At 38.2% G+C, this 16,079-nt stretch overlaps 1 protein-coding gene across 1 annotated transcript; it reads left to right on the top strand.

Moving 5' to 3' along the window:
* Positions 1–3,518: 3,518 nt before the first annotated feature.
* On the top strand, positions 3,519–15,505 carry TMEM168 (transmembrane protein 168). Its single transcript, XM_063309437.1, has 4 exons — positions 3,519–4,773; positions 6,907–7,049; positions 8,042–8,316; positions 14,699–15,505. Exons 1-4 carry the CDS (start codon positions 3,637–3,639, stop codon positions 15,244–15,246), a joined length of 2,103 nt encoding a protein of 700 aa, XP_063165507.1. The 5' UTR covers positions 3,519–3,636; the 3' UTR covers positions 15,247–15,505.
* Positions 15,506–16,079: the final 574 nt, after the last annotated feature.

Raw genomic sequence — 16,079 nt, 5'->3', positions numbered from 1 at the left:
AAAAGCTCCTTTGGATCAGGCTGAGCCCTCAGTGACTACCTAGATGTACTGAAGCCATTTATTGCCTGCTTTTGAAATATGTGAGTTTGCAGCCAGACCTACAGCCCTGGTGATTTCCCATGTCCCATTAAAGCACCAAATAGATGTGATCAGATCTCGGTTTCAAGCCAAGGTCCAACGCATGAGGTAGGCAATCTCTAAACCACGGTGGCTTTATCAGGCATCTCCACTCCTACCATAAGCGCCGTGCAGTTGGGTGTTAAAGGCAGCCTTCCCCAGCCACCTTACTTGCATTGGGGAATAAAAAGAGCCTTAACCAAGAACCCTAGCAGCTACTGAGCCCATTCCGCTAAATCAGTGTTTCTCAATCGTGGCAACTTTAAGATGTGTGAACTTCAACTCCCAGAATTCCCTGGCTGGGGAATTCTGGGAGTTGAAGTCCCCACATCTTAAAATTGCTAAGGTTTAAAAACACCGTGCTAAATCATAACACGATTTGTTTGGTTTCGCTTAAGCGTCTTAGGGGAACTTCGCCTCCCCGCCGGGAATGGTTTATCCCATAACTCTAGGTAAATAAACAGGCTGAGCCCAACGAGAAGCCATCCGAAGCCTCTTGCCACGGGAGGCAGCATGATTGAAAAGGGATTCAAAAAACCCGCTTTGGAGGAATAAGGGGTGACGTCTCTTTGCGTTGCCACCAGCTCTTAACTCTCAAAGAACAGCCGGTTAAAGCGCTGCGCGGCGTCGAGCTGCTGCTACTTTCTCCCTCCCGCTCAGCCTCCCCGGTCTGAGTCAGGAGAGCGCTCAGGGCGCAGCCCGTTACGCGATTTGAACCTTCGCTCTCCCCGTACCCACCCGGAACACTCAGGAGGAAGCGCTAAAATGGCGGCGGGAGGGGAAGTTTTGGGAGGAAGTGGTAGACGGTGAGTTGCGAGGGAAGAGGGAACCCGGGATACTAATCACGCGGGCCGCCACGGTTGATCCTCCGTTAGGACAGAGATGGAAGGTGGAAGCCGAGGCTGTCGAGAGACTTCGGCCGCTGCCTCTTCCGGCTGCCATAGGTTTACTATGCTTCAGATATGATGGGGGGTGGTTGCCCCGCCTGACGTTGGAAAGAAGGCCATCGGTCTGTCTCCCCAGCCTCCTTTCTCAGCTGTAGGTTGCGCGCCCGCTGCTTTGCCAGGCTTTTAGTTTGCCACCAGCAAGCAGTCACTCTGCTGTCAAGTGGTGAACCCGGGTTGCCTGTGAGACACTCAGATGGGCGTCCTGCCCACCCGCCACCCTACAGACGCCCACCTTGCCTTAACCCCGTTTCACACTCCCTGTCTTACTTGGTTAGGAAATCGAAGTTTTCCCCAAATACCACTAAATAGAAAACACGCTGTCTAGTTGTCCTGAATACCTCGCGCTGCATGTTAAAGGTGGGATGAAAGACGATCTGGCGTGTTTAAAACCACAAGGGCTTACCGTGAAATGCTGGATCAGTTATGTCAGGAAATAATTAGATTGGCTTCTTATGTAAGAAAACAGTTTTTACCATCATTTAGGGCTGTTGGGACAAAGAAGCAGCAACATCAGATTGATGTGCTTTGAAAATAAAATACTGCTGGGTTTGTTTTTCTTTTCCTAATGAACCAAGGTATATGGCTAACTATATTTTTGTGCTGAAATGAGCATTTTGCATAATTCCTGTAAGTACTATTTCAGTTTAATAGTTTGGAAAGTAGTGGTAGGTTCTTAAAGAAATTTTAAACTAGTCAAAAGAACATAGCTTAAACTTTCCAGATTAGCTTAAATTTAACATAAATTCAACATAAATGTAAGATTAGTATATTTCTAATGCTTTAAGGATGATAATTTTCTGTAATTTTGCGTAAACATTCTGGCAGTTGACAATAACTGCATAATTTTTTTCTTCCATGGTTTGCATAAAGAACCACTTGTTTCTAGATGCTGGAAGGAGTTAAAAGATAGTGCATAATAATCTCTTAATCTGAAACAATAGGTAATAGTCTGACAATGGATTTAGATATTCTCCAATAAATCTATCAATGCCCCTTCTCCTAGCCTATACAAAATTAAAGCAAAGCTGAAAAATGGCAGAGAATTCAAAAGACAGATAATAGACAACTATAAAATTGCATTTACTCAAAAGGAGGTTGACTTTCAGGAAAAAAATGATGCTTACACGAAATAAGGCCTGATCAATGTTCAGCTTTCTTATCCTGTCAATCTGTAGTTGCCAATTCCAACTAAAATGAATTCTTGAGACCCCCCCTGCCCCCCAATAAATAAATAAATGTGTGCATCTGACATACTTGTTCTGTACATAGCCACACTCTGAAAAGAACAAGACCAGGACAGAAAATGAAATAATTTAATTAATAATTGCATATTAAAATTAATTTGGCAGAATAGGTTTTGTGGTTCAAAAGCTGCAACATGTTTTGTGTGACAAGGAGGGTCACCCTCCAGAAGTCAGGAAGGGTAGTTTCTAGATTTGACTTTAAGGGTTTTAAAGGCATGAGATGGACGTACAGGGCTTAAAGATCATTTTGCCCTTGAAAACCTTCCTGCAACATTTCTACGAGGCCTAAGGCACCCATGTTGGCCCATAAATTCCTTCCAAATACTGCAAAACATTTTTGGCTGTATCCGCATCAAGAGGCCGGGGGGCTGTAAAAGTGATGCTGCTGAGCTATGACTCTCTCTATGATGCATTTTTACACCCCTTTGTAAAATGAATTAATATACCATTTGTATACATACAAACATTTTCCCATGCATACTGGGACACAAGTAGAGATTTTCATTTTTCTATGCTGCCTGAAGTTACACTTTGGTGAGCTAGGTGGTCATATAAATACTTTAAGTAAATAAATATTCCACACATTTTTTTGGAGTGGAAAGAAAGTTATGTTCAGGAAATGTATGACAGCTCTCCCACTTTATATATGGAAGACTTTTTAAAAGAATGGCAAAATCAAGACAAGAGGGAAAAAGAAATAGAAATGAGTAATTTCTAAAACATTCTTTTTCACTTATTGCCATTCTTCAGTTGTTCCTAGCATTTGCCCCGTTTCACTGCAGGATCATTGCACTCACAGTTACGATGAAGCTGTCAATATTCATTTTCCAGCTGGCTTGTCATAGAATTTGACACTGATTTGGGCTGAGAGGGAGTGACTTGATCAAGATCACCCAGCTGGCTTCCATGTCCAAGAAAGGACTAGGACCTGGGTTTACCCATTTCTAGTCCATCTCCTTAACCATTACACAATACTGGCTCTCTTCTTCAGTAAGAAATTAAACATGAATAAATTGAAGTATGAACTGTGCAGATTCAATGCATAAAATAAATGCTGCTTTTGGATTCATATGTTATTGTATTAAGACTTTAATACTGTATTGCCTACGCTATCTCTTGTTGAAAAACAATAAGGATGCAGATTTATTTTATCTGTTTATTTGATGTAATGTAATAATGTTATTATGTTTGTCTTTCAGAGCTTCAGTAGTGACTAATAATTATACATGAAACAATACTGGCAAGGCTGATTTTGCATCATATTTCTTGGATGAAATTGAAACATTTATTTTCTGTGAAGTGGGTATATTCCCTACAAGTCTGCTTACATGTGTAGATCATTGCGTTACTGTGTTAGCCATTGTCTGTATGCAGCAATGACAAGACTGGAAGAAGCGAATCGAGAAGTGAACATGCATTCCTCTGTCCGCTACCTGGGCTATTTAGCCAGAATGAATTTGTTGGCTGCAATATGTATGGGTCTTTATGTCAGATGGGAAAAAACTGCAGATGCACTGATACTCATAATTTTTATCCTGGGACTATTTGTTCTTGGAATTGCAAGTATACTTTATTACTATTTTTCAATGGAAGCAGCAAGTTTAAGTCTCTCTAATCTTTGGTTTGGATTTTTACTTGGCCTTCTTTGCTTCCTAGATAATAATTCTTTTAAAAATGATGTGAAGGAAGAAGCAACAAAATATTTACTTCTTTCCTCCATAATTATAAGAATATTGTATGCTTTGGTGCAGAGAATATGTGGCTGTGTTCATCATCGACCCACTTTACTAACAACAGTCGAAGTACTTGAGCTGGTTGGATTTGCAATTGCCAGTACAACTATGCTGGTGGAAAAATCCATGAGTATTATTCTGTTGATTGTGGCTTTAGCAATGCTGATTATTGATTTGAGGATGAAATCATTCCTGGCAATTCCAAATTTAGTAATTTTTGGAGTCCTTGCCTCTTTGTTATTTTTTCCATCCTTGCACATACCAACAAATCCATTTGCCTTGGGATGTTTTTTTAGTTGCTTAATAGCTGATCCCCTTCTTGATGTTTACTTCAGTGGACTTTCAGTTACAGAACGTTGGAAACCTTATTTGTATCGTGGTCGGGTTTGCCGAAGATTTTCCGTCGTTTTTGTTGGACTTATTGAACTGATTTATTTCATCCTCTCGGCACTTAAGCTAGGTGATTTGGATCTCTGGTATTTTGTAATACCAGGTTTTTCCATTTTTGGCATTTTCTGGATGATCTGTCACATCATTTTTCTTATAACTCTCTGGGGATTTCATACAAAACTTAATGACTGTCACAAAATATATTACACACACAGGGCAGAGAACAACAGCCTTGACAGAGTAATGGCATCTAAAGGAATGCGCCATTTTTGTTTAATTTCAGAACAACTTGTCTTTTTCAGCCTTCTTGCAACAGCAATTTTGGGTGCAGTATGCTGGCAGGTATGTTTTAATGCTTTTACAGTCCTCTGTCAAACTTTCTTTAAAGTATGTGTAGCAAAAAAGGGAGATTATGAAACAACTATGGCTAATGCTTTCAACAAAAATATAAAAGCAAGATAGAGTAATATGCTTTAAAATGGACCCACCATGCCCTGTCTATATACCTAAGATTTTCATTGGGCTAAAAAAATCTTTTTTGTTGTGTGGGCTACAACTGACCACTTGACAGATTGGCAAGCTACAGAAGATTTTGTGACATACCAGAAGAGTCAGTGCTGATACTTTTCAGCTGATGGGAAAGGATGTTTTGGGGATGGATTTAAAATTCTTATACTTCCCTCTGTCATTTATTTTAATTTGTTCAGATATATCTGTATGTGTACTGTTAAATTTGGTGCTGGTTAATGACTGCAGTAAAGATTGAATTGATTTAAGTTATGAGTAGGTATGTTTCACTTTCCAGACGCCTTGTATTCAGTAGCATAATTAGTTGTTGCCACCTCAAAATTAATGAACTTAGAGTTCATATATTGAGGTTTCACCATATATTCACATTATGGCTTCTCTTACCAATTCTTTTCCTGATCAGGAGAGAGAGAGAAAGAGAACATTTTATTTAACAATAGCATTGTATGATGTGGTGGTATAGGGTAAATTATTCCTCTCTAAAGGGGTATACCTACAAAATAATTTTCCATGCTTAATTACAGAATGACTCTTTGGCTTGTCACAAGATATGACCAAAGTCTCTCTTTTTCGTTTAAAATAAGCTAGTTATTTTCACCTCTTTTCCCTTTGTTTTTACATACCAACTGTGAACTGCCTCTCTCTTCTCTTACCTCCTTTTTCCCCCCCTAACAAGATGGGAAATGTCTTCTATCAGCTGTTTGTCTAACTCAGATTGTTGGAGTTACACTAATTTTAGTTTCTTATGGAAAGCAAGAAGAAGATCTGTAATCCAAGTTGCTTTCAGAGCAAGCTTAGCTGCTGTCATGTTCGCCGTTTCAATGTCTTTGCTGCATCGTAACGTTTCGCATGTCATTAATTGGATGCGTGTTTCATCTCTCTGGGGAGGATGGAACAGTTATCTTTTGGCTTTGCTTTGGAATGTATTTGTATTATCTACTGCGCTCAAGGTTACTTTCCCAGGCTAGCAACTCTGACGATTGCTAGCACCTGTGCCGGGCGGGGCTGTTACAAGGGAGGCGGGATACGTTTGTACCAAGGGTTTAACAACTTCATAGTTCAAAGATATATATACACACACACACACACAGTGTGTTCAATCATGTCCGATTCTCAGAGGCTGCCTGGACAAGTCCCTGCAGTTTTCTTGGCAAGGTTTTTCGAAAGTGGTTTGCCATTGCCTTCTTCCTAGGGCTGAGAGTGTGTGACTGGCCCAAGGTCACCTTGCTGGCTTTGTGCCTAAGGCGGGATTAGAACTCACAGTCTCCCAGTTTCTAGCCCAGTGTCGTAACCACTACGCCAAACTGGCTCTCTTAAGGATATTATTCTTCCTCTAATTTTAGGAAGCAGCTATTGGGGTTTCTCTGTCCTTCTCATCATCAGCTGGTCCCCCTCCATTTCCTTTTAATCATTGAATCAACGTAATTATTATTGTATCAGTGGCTTCTATTAAGTTCCTTATTTATAGCACTGCTTCATTACATTTTTAAGGACTAAGACTGGTGAGGCAGGAACCAGTAGTTTTCAGGCTAGGGAGAACCATTATGTAAATGGTGCCTCCTAAGGCCATCAGGAAACAGGACAAGTATCAGTTAACTCATCTGGGTGATAGGAAAAAAAATTGTAAGAAATGCTAATACTTTTTTGGATTGGCAATGTACTGTAAGATCTAGGCCTTCTAATGTAAATATTAGGCTGAGTCTGAGATGCTTTAATAAGCATCTACAGCTGTACTTTTGTTAAAACCATAATGCATATTATTGAACTTTTTATTGGACGAGGAGGTTAGAACCAAATTCAGAGTTAGCACTGGTTAAGATTATTGCATTGGGATCATGTTTAAAGAAACGGTGACTTTAAATGTCCTGTATTTTCATTCACATTTGTAAACTGATAAACTGTATGAATTCATCTCTTAACAATAAATAACAAATCAATTTGTTGCAGAAATCCAGTGGAATCTTCATGAGTGTTTTTTTGATTGTCTTGCCCCTTGAATCTATGGCTCATGGGTTATTTCATGAACTGGGAAACTGTTTGGGAGGCACATGTGTTGGCTATGCAATTGTGATCCCTACCAATTTTTGCAGGTAAGGGTTAATGCAAATGCTATATGTTATTTAGTATATCATAGTCATCTAATTGGTATTAATTTATCTACTAGATTTGCATGGTCTTTTTTTCCTTTACTTATCCTAATGTTATTCTGAGAAGCGGCACATGCCATATTTGAGGAATTCATGGGATGTGATGATTTGTTATTAAATCTGACCTAGCCAGCACTTTTAACTAAACTTTGAGAAAGAAAACAGTTGTACTGTTAATTGCTTTTTTTCAGGATATAATCTTTCCTAAGAGTAAGTTCAAGTAAAATTTTTAAAAAGAGAAAGAAACATTCCAACTGAAGTTATATTACTGTTACTTTTTTTCCTTGGAAAACATCTTCTGTCATGCCAGCTTGGCTGTTTACCTGCTTCTGCAATAGTTTTGGATTTGGAAAGTTGATATCAGTAACTGTCAGTGCTTATTGTGACAACTCATCTTTTTGGGAGGTGAACAGGTTGTAGGGAAATGATGAGTGAGCCTGGAGACAAAGGAAAAGGTTATAATAACCTCTTGAATTCTCTGTCAAATAAAACTGGAGAAAAATGAGGGGGTGTTTTCTTCTGGGCCATAGAATAATTGGTGCCTATGTACTTCTGATCACAACTAGGTTTTCCTGAAGTGGCTATTAATGTCGGAGCAAAACCAACATGGTTGAATGCTCATCTATACAAAAATCTACCTCCGTATAAATATCAGAAAGCAAGTAGATATTCATACTTAACACATCAGTGGGAACTAGGACTATGTTAAAAACTATGTCCACTGCATATACTGTAAATGAGACACAGAACTCTTCCATGATTTAGGCTGCTAATTTAAGCCATTTGTAACTGAACATTTCTGTTTTAAAATGTAAGCAATCACAATGGTGAATTATCTCATAACACAGCTTTGAACAGTGAAGAAACTTACAAAATCATGACAAATTGTATTCATTACAACATTTTCCATTTTTCTTCTCTTCCCTTTCCTTCAGTCCTGATGGCCAACCAACATTGCTTCCACCTGAACATGTGCAAGAGCTAAATTTGAGGTCAACAGGCATGCTTAATGCTATCCAAAGGTTCTTTGCATATCATATGATTGAGACGTATGGCTGTGATTATTCCACAAGTGGACTTTCATTTGACACATTACATTCTAAACTAAAGTCTTTTCTTGAACTTCGGACATCAGATGGACCTAGGCATGATACCTATATATTATACTACAGTGGTCATTCTCACAGCTCTGGGGAATGGGCACTTGCAGGTAAGTACTGAATTTTTTTTCCTTTCATTTATACATGTTTAAAGCTCATTTATGTCGTCATTTTCAAGAACAATTTTAGTATTACATAGTAAGGCTGAAATATTTTTTAAAAAGGCTTTGCAGTGCTCTGGAATATGGACAGAGCAGCTGTTCAATTCAGTAAAGCAGCCGTGTTTTTGTGAGGCTTCTGCAAACTGCTTTGAAAGCTGCCTCTGGCGCTCTCTGAAGTATGTGCATGACATCCACTTGGGAACTTAAAAGCTGCTTACAAAGTACTTGTTCATGCACACACATCTGGAGACAGCTGGGAGCACTTTTGAAAGCAGCCATGTGAATATGGCAAAAGATGCAGCGGTTTTAATGATTCAAAGAGTGGTGCTTCATTTGTACTCTCATGCATTGCAAAGCCTCTCTTCTTGGCAAGATATTTTGGAAGTGGTTTGCTATTGTCTTCTTCCTAGGACTGGGAAAGAATGACTAGCCTAAAGTTACATAGCTGGTTTCATGCCTATGGCAGGATTAGAACTCAGAGTCTCAGTTTCTAGCCTGGTGTCCTGACTATACACCAAACTGGCTTTCACCTGTCTACAAGTCTTTAAAGCAGATTCATTTTTTCTCAGGATCATGCAGTTACCCTCCACAGCTGCTGCACAATCCTGGAAAAAGGCACAGTTGCTTTAAACAGTTAGAGTCAAGCATTTTTATTGAACATGACAATATTTTTTTAAAGAAAATAAAGCTACAAGAAGAAAATATTAATGATACATTGTGTTTTTGGAACAGTTTCCTTTAGCTTTCATGAAGAAAACTATAATATGCAATCTTCCCCCAGCTTATTTAATGCAACAGAACTGAAGAGAATCTGATAAAAAAGGCATGCTTACATTATCAGACTTAATAACATGTCAATCAATGCTTGCTACTAATACATAAATCGTAACCACCTTCCTCTGAGCTTTTACTTAGTTTCAGTACAGCACATACCTTGGGGTTTTTGCATAGTACGTGATTATTAAAAGTTTACAAAATGTTGCAAGAGGGAGATGGTAAGGGAACTTTGGTGTGTATACAGATTGGTGTGTATACAGATTTTTTTGTATTCAAGCTAGTATTTCTAGTTTGTTTCATCCTCTATCAAATCATTGTGTTGGGAGGGCCATGAGACTATGTAGCATAAAACCTGAAGGGTACAGCCATAATTTCTCTGGCAGATGGTTGGCCAGCCCTACTCTTTATTTCCAGCAAAAGGGAATCCCATCATTGCTCAACTTCTTCTATTCCATTGTTTAACTACCTTTTACAGTGGGGGAATTTCCCTTAATGTTGAGGTGAAATCTGTCTCCTTGCAAAATCCTTTTCTCTTGAGCCATAGAAAGCAGTGCTCTGTTTTATAATAGTTTTTCTGATACTCAGAAGCTAATATTATATATTCCCTTAATCTTCTCTCTAGGCTAAACATAAACCTATCTTTTCAAATGTTTTTCATAGATTTTTGGTCTTCAGATCTCTCATTTCATCCTAATCTCTATTCTTTAGAGCATTCAGATTGTCAATATCTTTTGAGCCTGAATATAGTTTTCAAATGCAGTGTAGGGTATAATACAGTAGATTGCTTCACTTGACTGTATACTATTTGTCTTAATAGTGCTTAAACTGCAGCACAGCTATCTCATATTTAGCTTGTAATTCATTAAAATTCCTAAATTCTTTTCATATGGTCTGGACCAAGCTAAATCTTTTCTATCCTAGAGGAATATATATTAATCTTCTATGCAGTATTTCATTTTGTTAGTTTTTGCTCATGTTCCAATCTGTTAAGAACTTTTGAAACTTGATTTTGCTCCCCATCTAAGATTTATTAGGATTACCCAAGACATTTATTGAAACATTGGTCAACACAGAGCCCTGTAGAACTTCTTCCAAACTCATGTTGAACCATGAGAGAGCACTTGTGGGATATGTCTCTCAATTAGCTGTAGAGTCAATTAGTAGATTTTGTCAAAAACATTATTTTCATGATCTATCAGATTAGTAATGTTATAAAAAAGAAAATAATGTTGTTCTACCATGGCTTATCCTTGATAAATTTATGTTGGTTCCTAGCATTTAATAATCTTTTCTATAAATTTGTCCAGCGTTGATCTCAGGCTGGTCTTCTTATAGGTTTTGGCTACTCTGTTTTATACCTGTTTGGTTATATATCCCTCATTCTAACTCCTGTATTCATTCCAATAAGGCCTTGACTTGTTAGGAAATTTCCATGCAGCCTAGTTTTCACTTTTCCCATTCCTATGTGGAAAGTTTGTCAGTGAGCCTTCAGCATTTAATTTTTCATATTCTCACACTGCAATTTTACATAGGGCTTCTCTCTTATCAGAATTTTTAATTTTGAGAATGTGCTCAACATCTTTCTGAAAGCCATTCTGAAATTGGCTATCTTAAAATCCATGATGCACAACCTACTGTGTGTAGTTTCAGTGTCTTCACTGTATGAATGCTTAGATAATTCCCCCTTGAGGTTCCACCATTTCTATTTCACTGTTTCTTGCCCTTCAAGGTAAAGTCCAAGGTATCAGATCTGCTTGTTCCTCCTCCACTTAGTTGCCAGCATATATATTGTATGTTCCACTCTTAGCAAAGTTAACAGTTCCAGATATTATAATACTTAAAATTCCTCATTAATATTATGTCTCGGCTTGAAAGAAGCTATGTCTTCTGTTTCAGGGAAATGTCATGATAATGGGGAACATAAGCCTTCTGCAAGCGCAAGCAATATCTCATGGGAGCCACGTTACTCAACATGTGTGAATTTGGTTGGGGTACCTGACTCCCAAGAGGGGGGAATCCCACACATGCAACAGTTCCCCTTGCATTCTCCCAGCAGCTGGGAAGAGCCTTTTAATAGGCTCTCCACTTCCATTCAAGAACAAATTTTTCCCTTGTGCTTTTACTCTGGAGGAGGAAAGTGGGAAGATCCTCGTGCTTTTATTCTTTTCTATAGTGTCAGACTGCAGGGGGTGTTATACCGCTTCCCCGGAAGAATGAACGTAACATATAATTTGAAAATATAAGCCTTTTATTATGTATGTTAAAATTCAAGAACCAGTTTGCCACAGAAGGGAATGAGAAAGAAACAAATCAGGATTCCTGCCAGCAGCAAGGACCCTGTACATATGTGCACACACATACCCACACATACATACCCATACACACACATACGTACTGTAGCAGGGGCACAAAGAACAACTCAGATAAATCCATAAAATCACTTAACCAAAGAATCCTAATTGTGTATTGTTTGATGTTTACTCTAGATCGCTAATTTTTTTTTTATTCAACAATGCTCATTCCAGGACTGGGGAGGTTGGGCCTTCCCTGGCCACAGCCAGCTGGGGAGATTCCGTTCCCTCCAGTCCTCCTGAATTAGAAAGTAAAGAGCAAAGGCACAATTGAGTTCGCTCCCTCATCTTTGCAAACGCTAACTTGAGAGACAAAGAAACCTCTGTCCTGACTGATTGCTCAGTGTTTGGTTTTTTGCCGGCTTGGATGGTATCTTCCCTCTTCCTAGTTGGCAGCTTGAATTTCCCAGTAACACTTTTATGCCTCGATTCCATAGGGCAGCTCTCTCCCCATCTTCTATAGCTATTTATATGAGCTAGCTGAATAGTCTTTGTACACTACCACAATAATAGACTTTATTCTCTTGTTCTTGTGCTTATCCAAATCCTTTGAACAGGGCTTCATCAAGTCTCAGATTTATGCATTTGTGTACACCGTATACATTAATTTTTGCATAACAACACTCCCTTTGTCAGTCCTTTGAGGTAGCCCAGACAAGAAGCACCAACCATAAATACTTACACTACCTTTATTGTAAGGTTACAGTAAAAGAATCTTGCAAGTCTGAAAGTACCTCTCCCCTCCTGTCCTAACTACCAGGAAACACACTGAGACAATGAACTGGTCTCTAATATTTATTACTAGTACTTAACAAGAATCCTAACAAACTGAAGAAGCGTGGGAAAAACCCAGACATATAACCCCCAAGGGTTAAGGCGGTCCCGATCTGTGTCTCTTTGAATGGCTGAACAGTTCCTCAGTGCTACGTATGCGCTTGACAGTCTGGATGGGAGCCCCCTGCTCGCCATCCTTACTCATGACACCTCCCTTACATTTACTTTCCCAAAAACTAAGGCAGGTCCCTTCTGAGATGTTTTCTCTACCCCACCCCCCTTCGGACTCCGATTTTATCAGACTGTTGTTTAGGCTGTGGCTCTTCCTCTTGTCTCCCAAGGTCATTCCCACATACTATTACATCTTTCCTATCCTTCAGTTGCTATTTTCACGTCATGAGTCTTATCCTACCTTATAGGAGTATCTGTGAAATTGCATCCTCCCACCCATGTTGGAATTAAAATTTCACTTGAATGTATACATATTATATAGACAGGTGTGATAATGAGTGTTCCAACTTCCTAGTTTCCCATTATATTTACCCATATATTACTGGGCATTTACTCATTGTCTTGTTTCATCCTTTATCATAACCATTACTGTCCCTAATAACTGGCTTAGTAGTTAGCTGTGGAGTTTTGCAATTCTCTCCTGTGGAGAGACTATCAATGAGATACTATATGTTAACAATGAAAATCTAAACCTCTATTTAGTATTCAAAATAATTCCACCAAATGATTGCTGTATAGTACAGCAGTATAGTCAGTGGCCTTAACTGCATTTTTAAGAGAAGTTTGCTGTATTTGAGTAGTTTAATGATGTTGTTTCACTGTTGGAGGATTGGTAGGTGCACAGTGTTATGAAAAATAAACAGCTAAGCAATAATGCATAAACCATGAGCTGCAAAACAGTTTAAAAAGTTGAACTGTTGGCTGAATAAACTCAAGGTTTAGGTCATAAAGCTTTTCTGCATTATTAGAGCTGTGTGCTTAATTGTTACCTTCATGAATTTGCATACATAAAAAGATATTCTCCTTAGAATTGCTGCCCTTGGATGGATAAAATGAAAAAAAGCAAATAGTAATGCTCCTGCCTTCAAATAAACCATATTCACAGTTTATCTGCAATATTTTATTCACAGTAAATGATTTTAGGGAAGGAAGCCTCCTTAAGCTCTATATAGCAGAGTTAATAAAACATGTTTTCAGACCTGGGAAGAGATTATATATTGATTCTATTAACTCCATTTGCCACAGTGAAAATATTAGTCTACTAATCCTGAGATACCATTTGATTGCTTGCAAGTTAAACAATGACTGAACTCCTTAACCTTGTAAGTATAACTTTTAGAAATGTGTAACTTGAATATTTTATTTAATAACCAAAATTTTTTAAAGCAACAGTTCAACATTTTTATTTCATTGTAAAAGAATTTGAGGTTTTAAAACAAATCTCTCATGTAATTAAAAGTAAACTGCTTCCTTGAGTGGTACTTCCTGGTTTGTATAACTGCTCTAGTTAATTCTGATTATACAACATGTTGCTTCTTTTAGGACTGAAAAGGGAATTGCTAGCAAGAACAGGAGGGCCCCATAGGGCTGCCATTATTTTGCCTTCTTTAGATGCACTGACTCTTGATTGAGGAAAAACATTTTTTAATTTTTGCACGAGCTGATGGTTCCAAAGCATGTTTACTGTGACCTGATTCATAAACAAAATATGTAACTTTGATCTATAATCAGGGTTTGTTTTTCTTAAAGTTATCTTAGCTCTGGTCCAGTGTGTCATCTGAATCTGAACGAATGACTTATTTTTAAGAAACCATTATTGCAGAGTTGCTTTTACACTGTTCTGGCTTTATTTTACTTTGTAGGCCAAGAATTGGAGATACGAAAGGGATAAGAAGATTTGGCCTTGTATTAGTCTGAATACCATATACTAGATAGACCAAAGGAAAATAAGATAGGTTGGCTGTGATTGGCTTTTCATCTACTGTGTATTTGTTGGGTAATATTAACTCATTGTTAAGATTAAGACAAACTTTGTTTTCATTTGAAGAGCATTTTGTATGACAGATGATAGCATACTTTAATTGTTCAAGCATGGCCACTGCTTTAAGAAAAAGATGGGAGAAGACAAGGCTTCTAGATTCTACATTTCAAAGAGGTGGACAATTTATTTTTATTTTATTGGCACAGCTATTTTTTGTCCTCCATGTACTAACTGCATAGAGCTTCAGTACTATAACTTTTCATGTATAGGATTCCTGTAATGAAGTTGATCTGAACAAAACAACATTGAGGACATTTCTGCAGGTTATACACATTTTTGGTATATTTAAAAAATGGTATGACTCAACATGGTCAGACTGGTCTGAAGAAAGAATGGTTCCTTTTTTGTAATTATTGCATTTCTGGCTCCCCCACAGGTGGTGATTCATTACAGCTTGACACGCTCTTAGAGTGGTGGAGAGAGAAGAATGGCTCCTTTTGTTCGCGGCTCATTATAGTGTTAGACTCTGAGAACGCTCAGCCTTGGGTTAAAGAAGTAAGAAAAATCAGTGACATGTATATTGCAGTGCAAGGAGCAGAACTGGCTAAAGTAGTAGACATAGAAGAATCAGACCCTCCACACCTTGGTGATTTCACTAGAGAATGGGTTGAATACAACTGTAACTCCGATCACAGTATCAGCTGGATTGAAAAGGGGCGTACTGTGAAAGCTGTGTATGGCGTGTCCAAAGGGTGGAGTGACTACACTTTACATTTGCCAACTGAAAATGATGTTGCCAAACACTGGATGATGTATTTTCCCCGCATCACTTACCCATTGGTTCATCTTGCAAACTGGTTCTGTGGGCTTAATCTCTTCTGGATTTGCAAAACGTGTTTTAGGTGCTTAAAACGATTAAAAATGAGTTGGTTTCTTCCCACAGTATTGGATACAGGACAAGGCTTCAAACTCATCAGATCTTAATTAAGAACCAGAAGTGAGAGCTCTTACAACTTGAAACAGGACTGACTTGTAACTTTTTTATTTGTTACATTTTGCTTTTTGAAGAAATGTTGCTCCTTTTGTAGCGATATTCCTTTTTGTATTTTCTTGAGCAAATACAAGATTTTGGAAGAGTAAGAAACTCAGTTAGAAAACAAAGACAGCGTAGATGTTAAATGAAATTTGTTACCAAATTGGATTTGAATTCCATAAAACCCATTAAATATGACCATGGACTTCAGAGACAGCTTTGTGTGCTTCTTTGCATTGCAGCTGTCTGATATAAATTTGTCAAATTTCACACTTATTACCGTTGGATTCCTGTAATGTTCTGAACACTCCAAAGGGCAAACGTATCCACTTCAGTCCTAGGTCATTGGAAGAGAGACTACCGAATCATGGTCACGTTTTGTTTTGAAGGGTTTCAAAATGTATAGTGGCAAAGAACTAAAATAAACCAAGGAGTTATGCCAGGTAGATAGCTGTAAGGCTATTGGCACTTTAATTCATGTTGAAATGAACTAAAGTGAATATTACATTTTTCCATGAAACGTTTATGTGCACATACATAGAATAGGAGCCTTGCATCCTTATCCTAGATAAACATACGTGGGAGTAAGTATTGCTGATGTCAGTGGAGCTTATTACCCAGTATTTTTAGGATTGCAGCCATAATGTTTCATCTTGGAAATGATGCTGATATTAATTTTTGAATATTTCAAGCCTTAATTAACACAGCAACAAGGTTAAACTGATACTTTTCTCTGATTTTCAGTGGAGGAAGCAAAGCAATTTTTTGGACTATGTATATTTTT

Source organism: Candoia aspera, chromosome 7, assembly GCF_035149785.1.
Source record: "Candoia aspera isolate rCanAsp1 chromosome 7, rCanAsp1.hap2, whole genome shotgun sequence".
Classification (NCBI taxonomy): Eukaryota; Metazoa; Chordata; class Lepidosauria; order Squamata; family Boidae; genus Candoia; species Candoia aspera.
This window is presented reverse-complemented; position numbering and strand designations above follow the sequence as displayed.

Bases quoted from the DNA above. Each gene is read 5' to 3' on its own strand.
- TMEM168 (XM_063309437.1), top strand. From the start codon at position 3,637: ATGTGTAGATCATTGCGTTACTGTGTTAGCCATTGTCTGTATGCAGCA. The intron at 4,774-6,906 runs GTATGTTTTAAT...AATTTGTTGCAG, and splicing joins TGGGTGCAGTATGCTGGCAG to AAATCCAGTGGAATCTTCAT. The intron at 7,050-8,041 runs GTAAGGGTTAAT...CCTTTCCTTCAG, and splicing joins ATCCCTACCAATTTTTGCAG to TCCTGATGGCCAACCAACAT.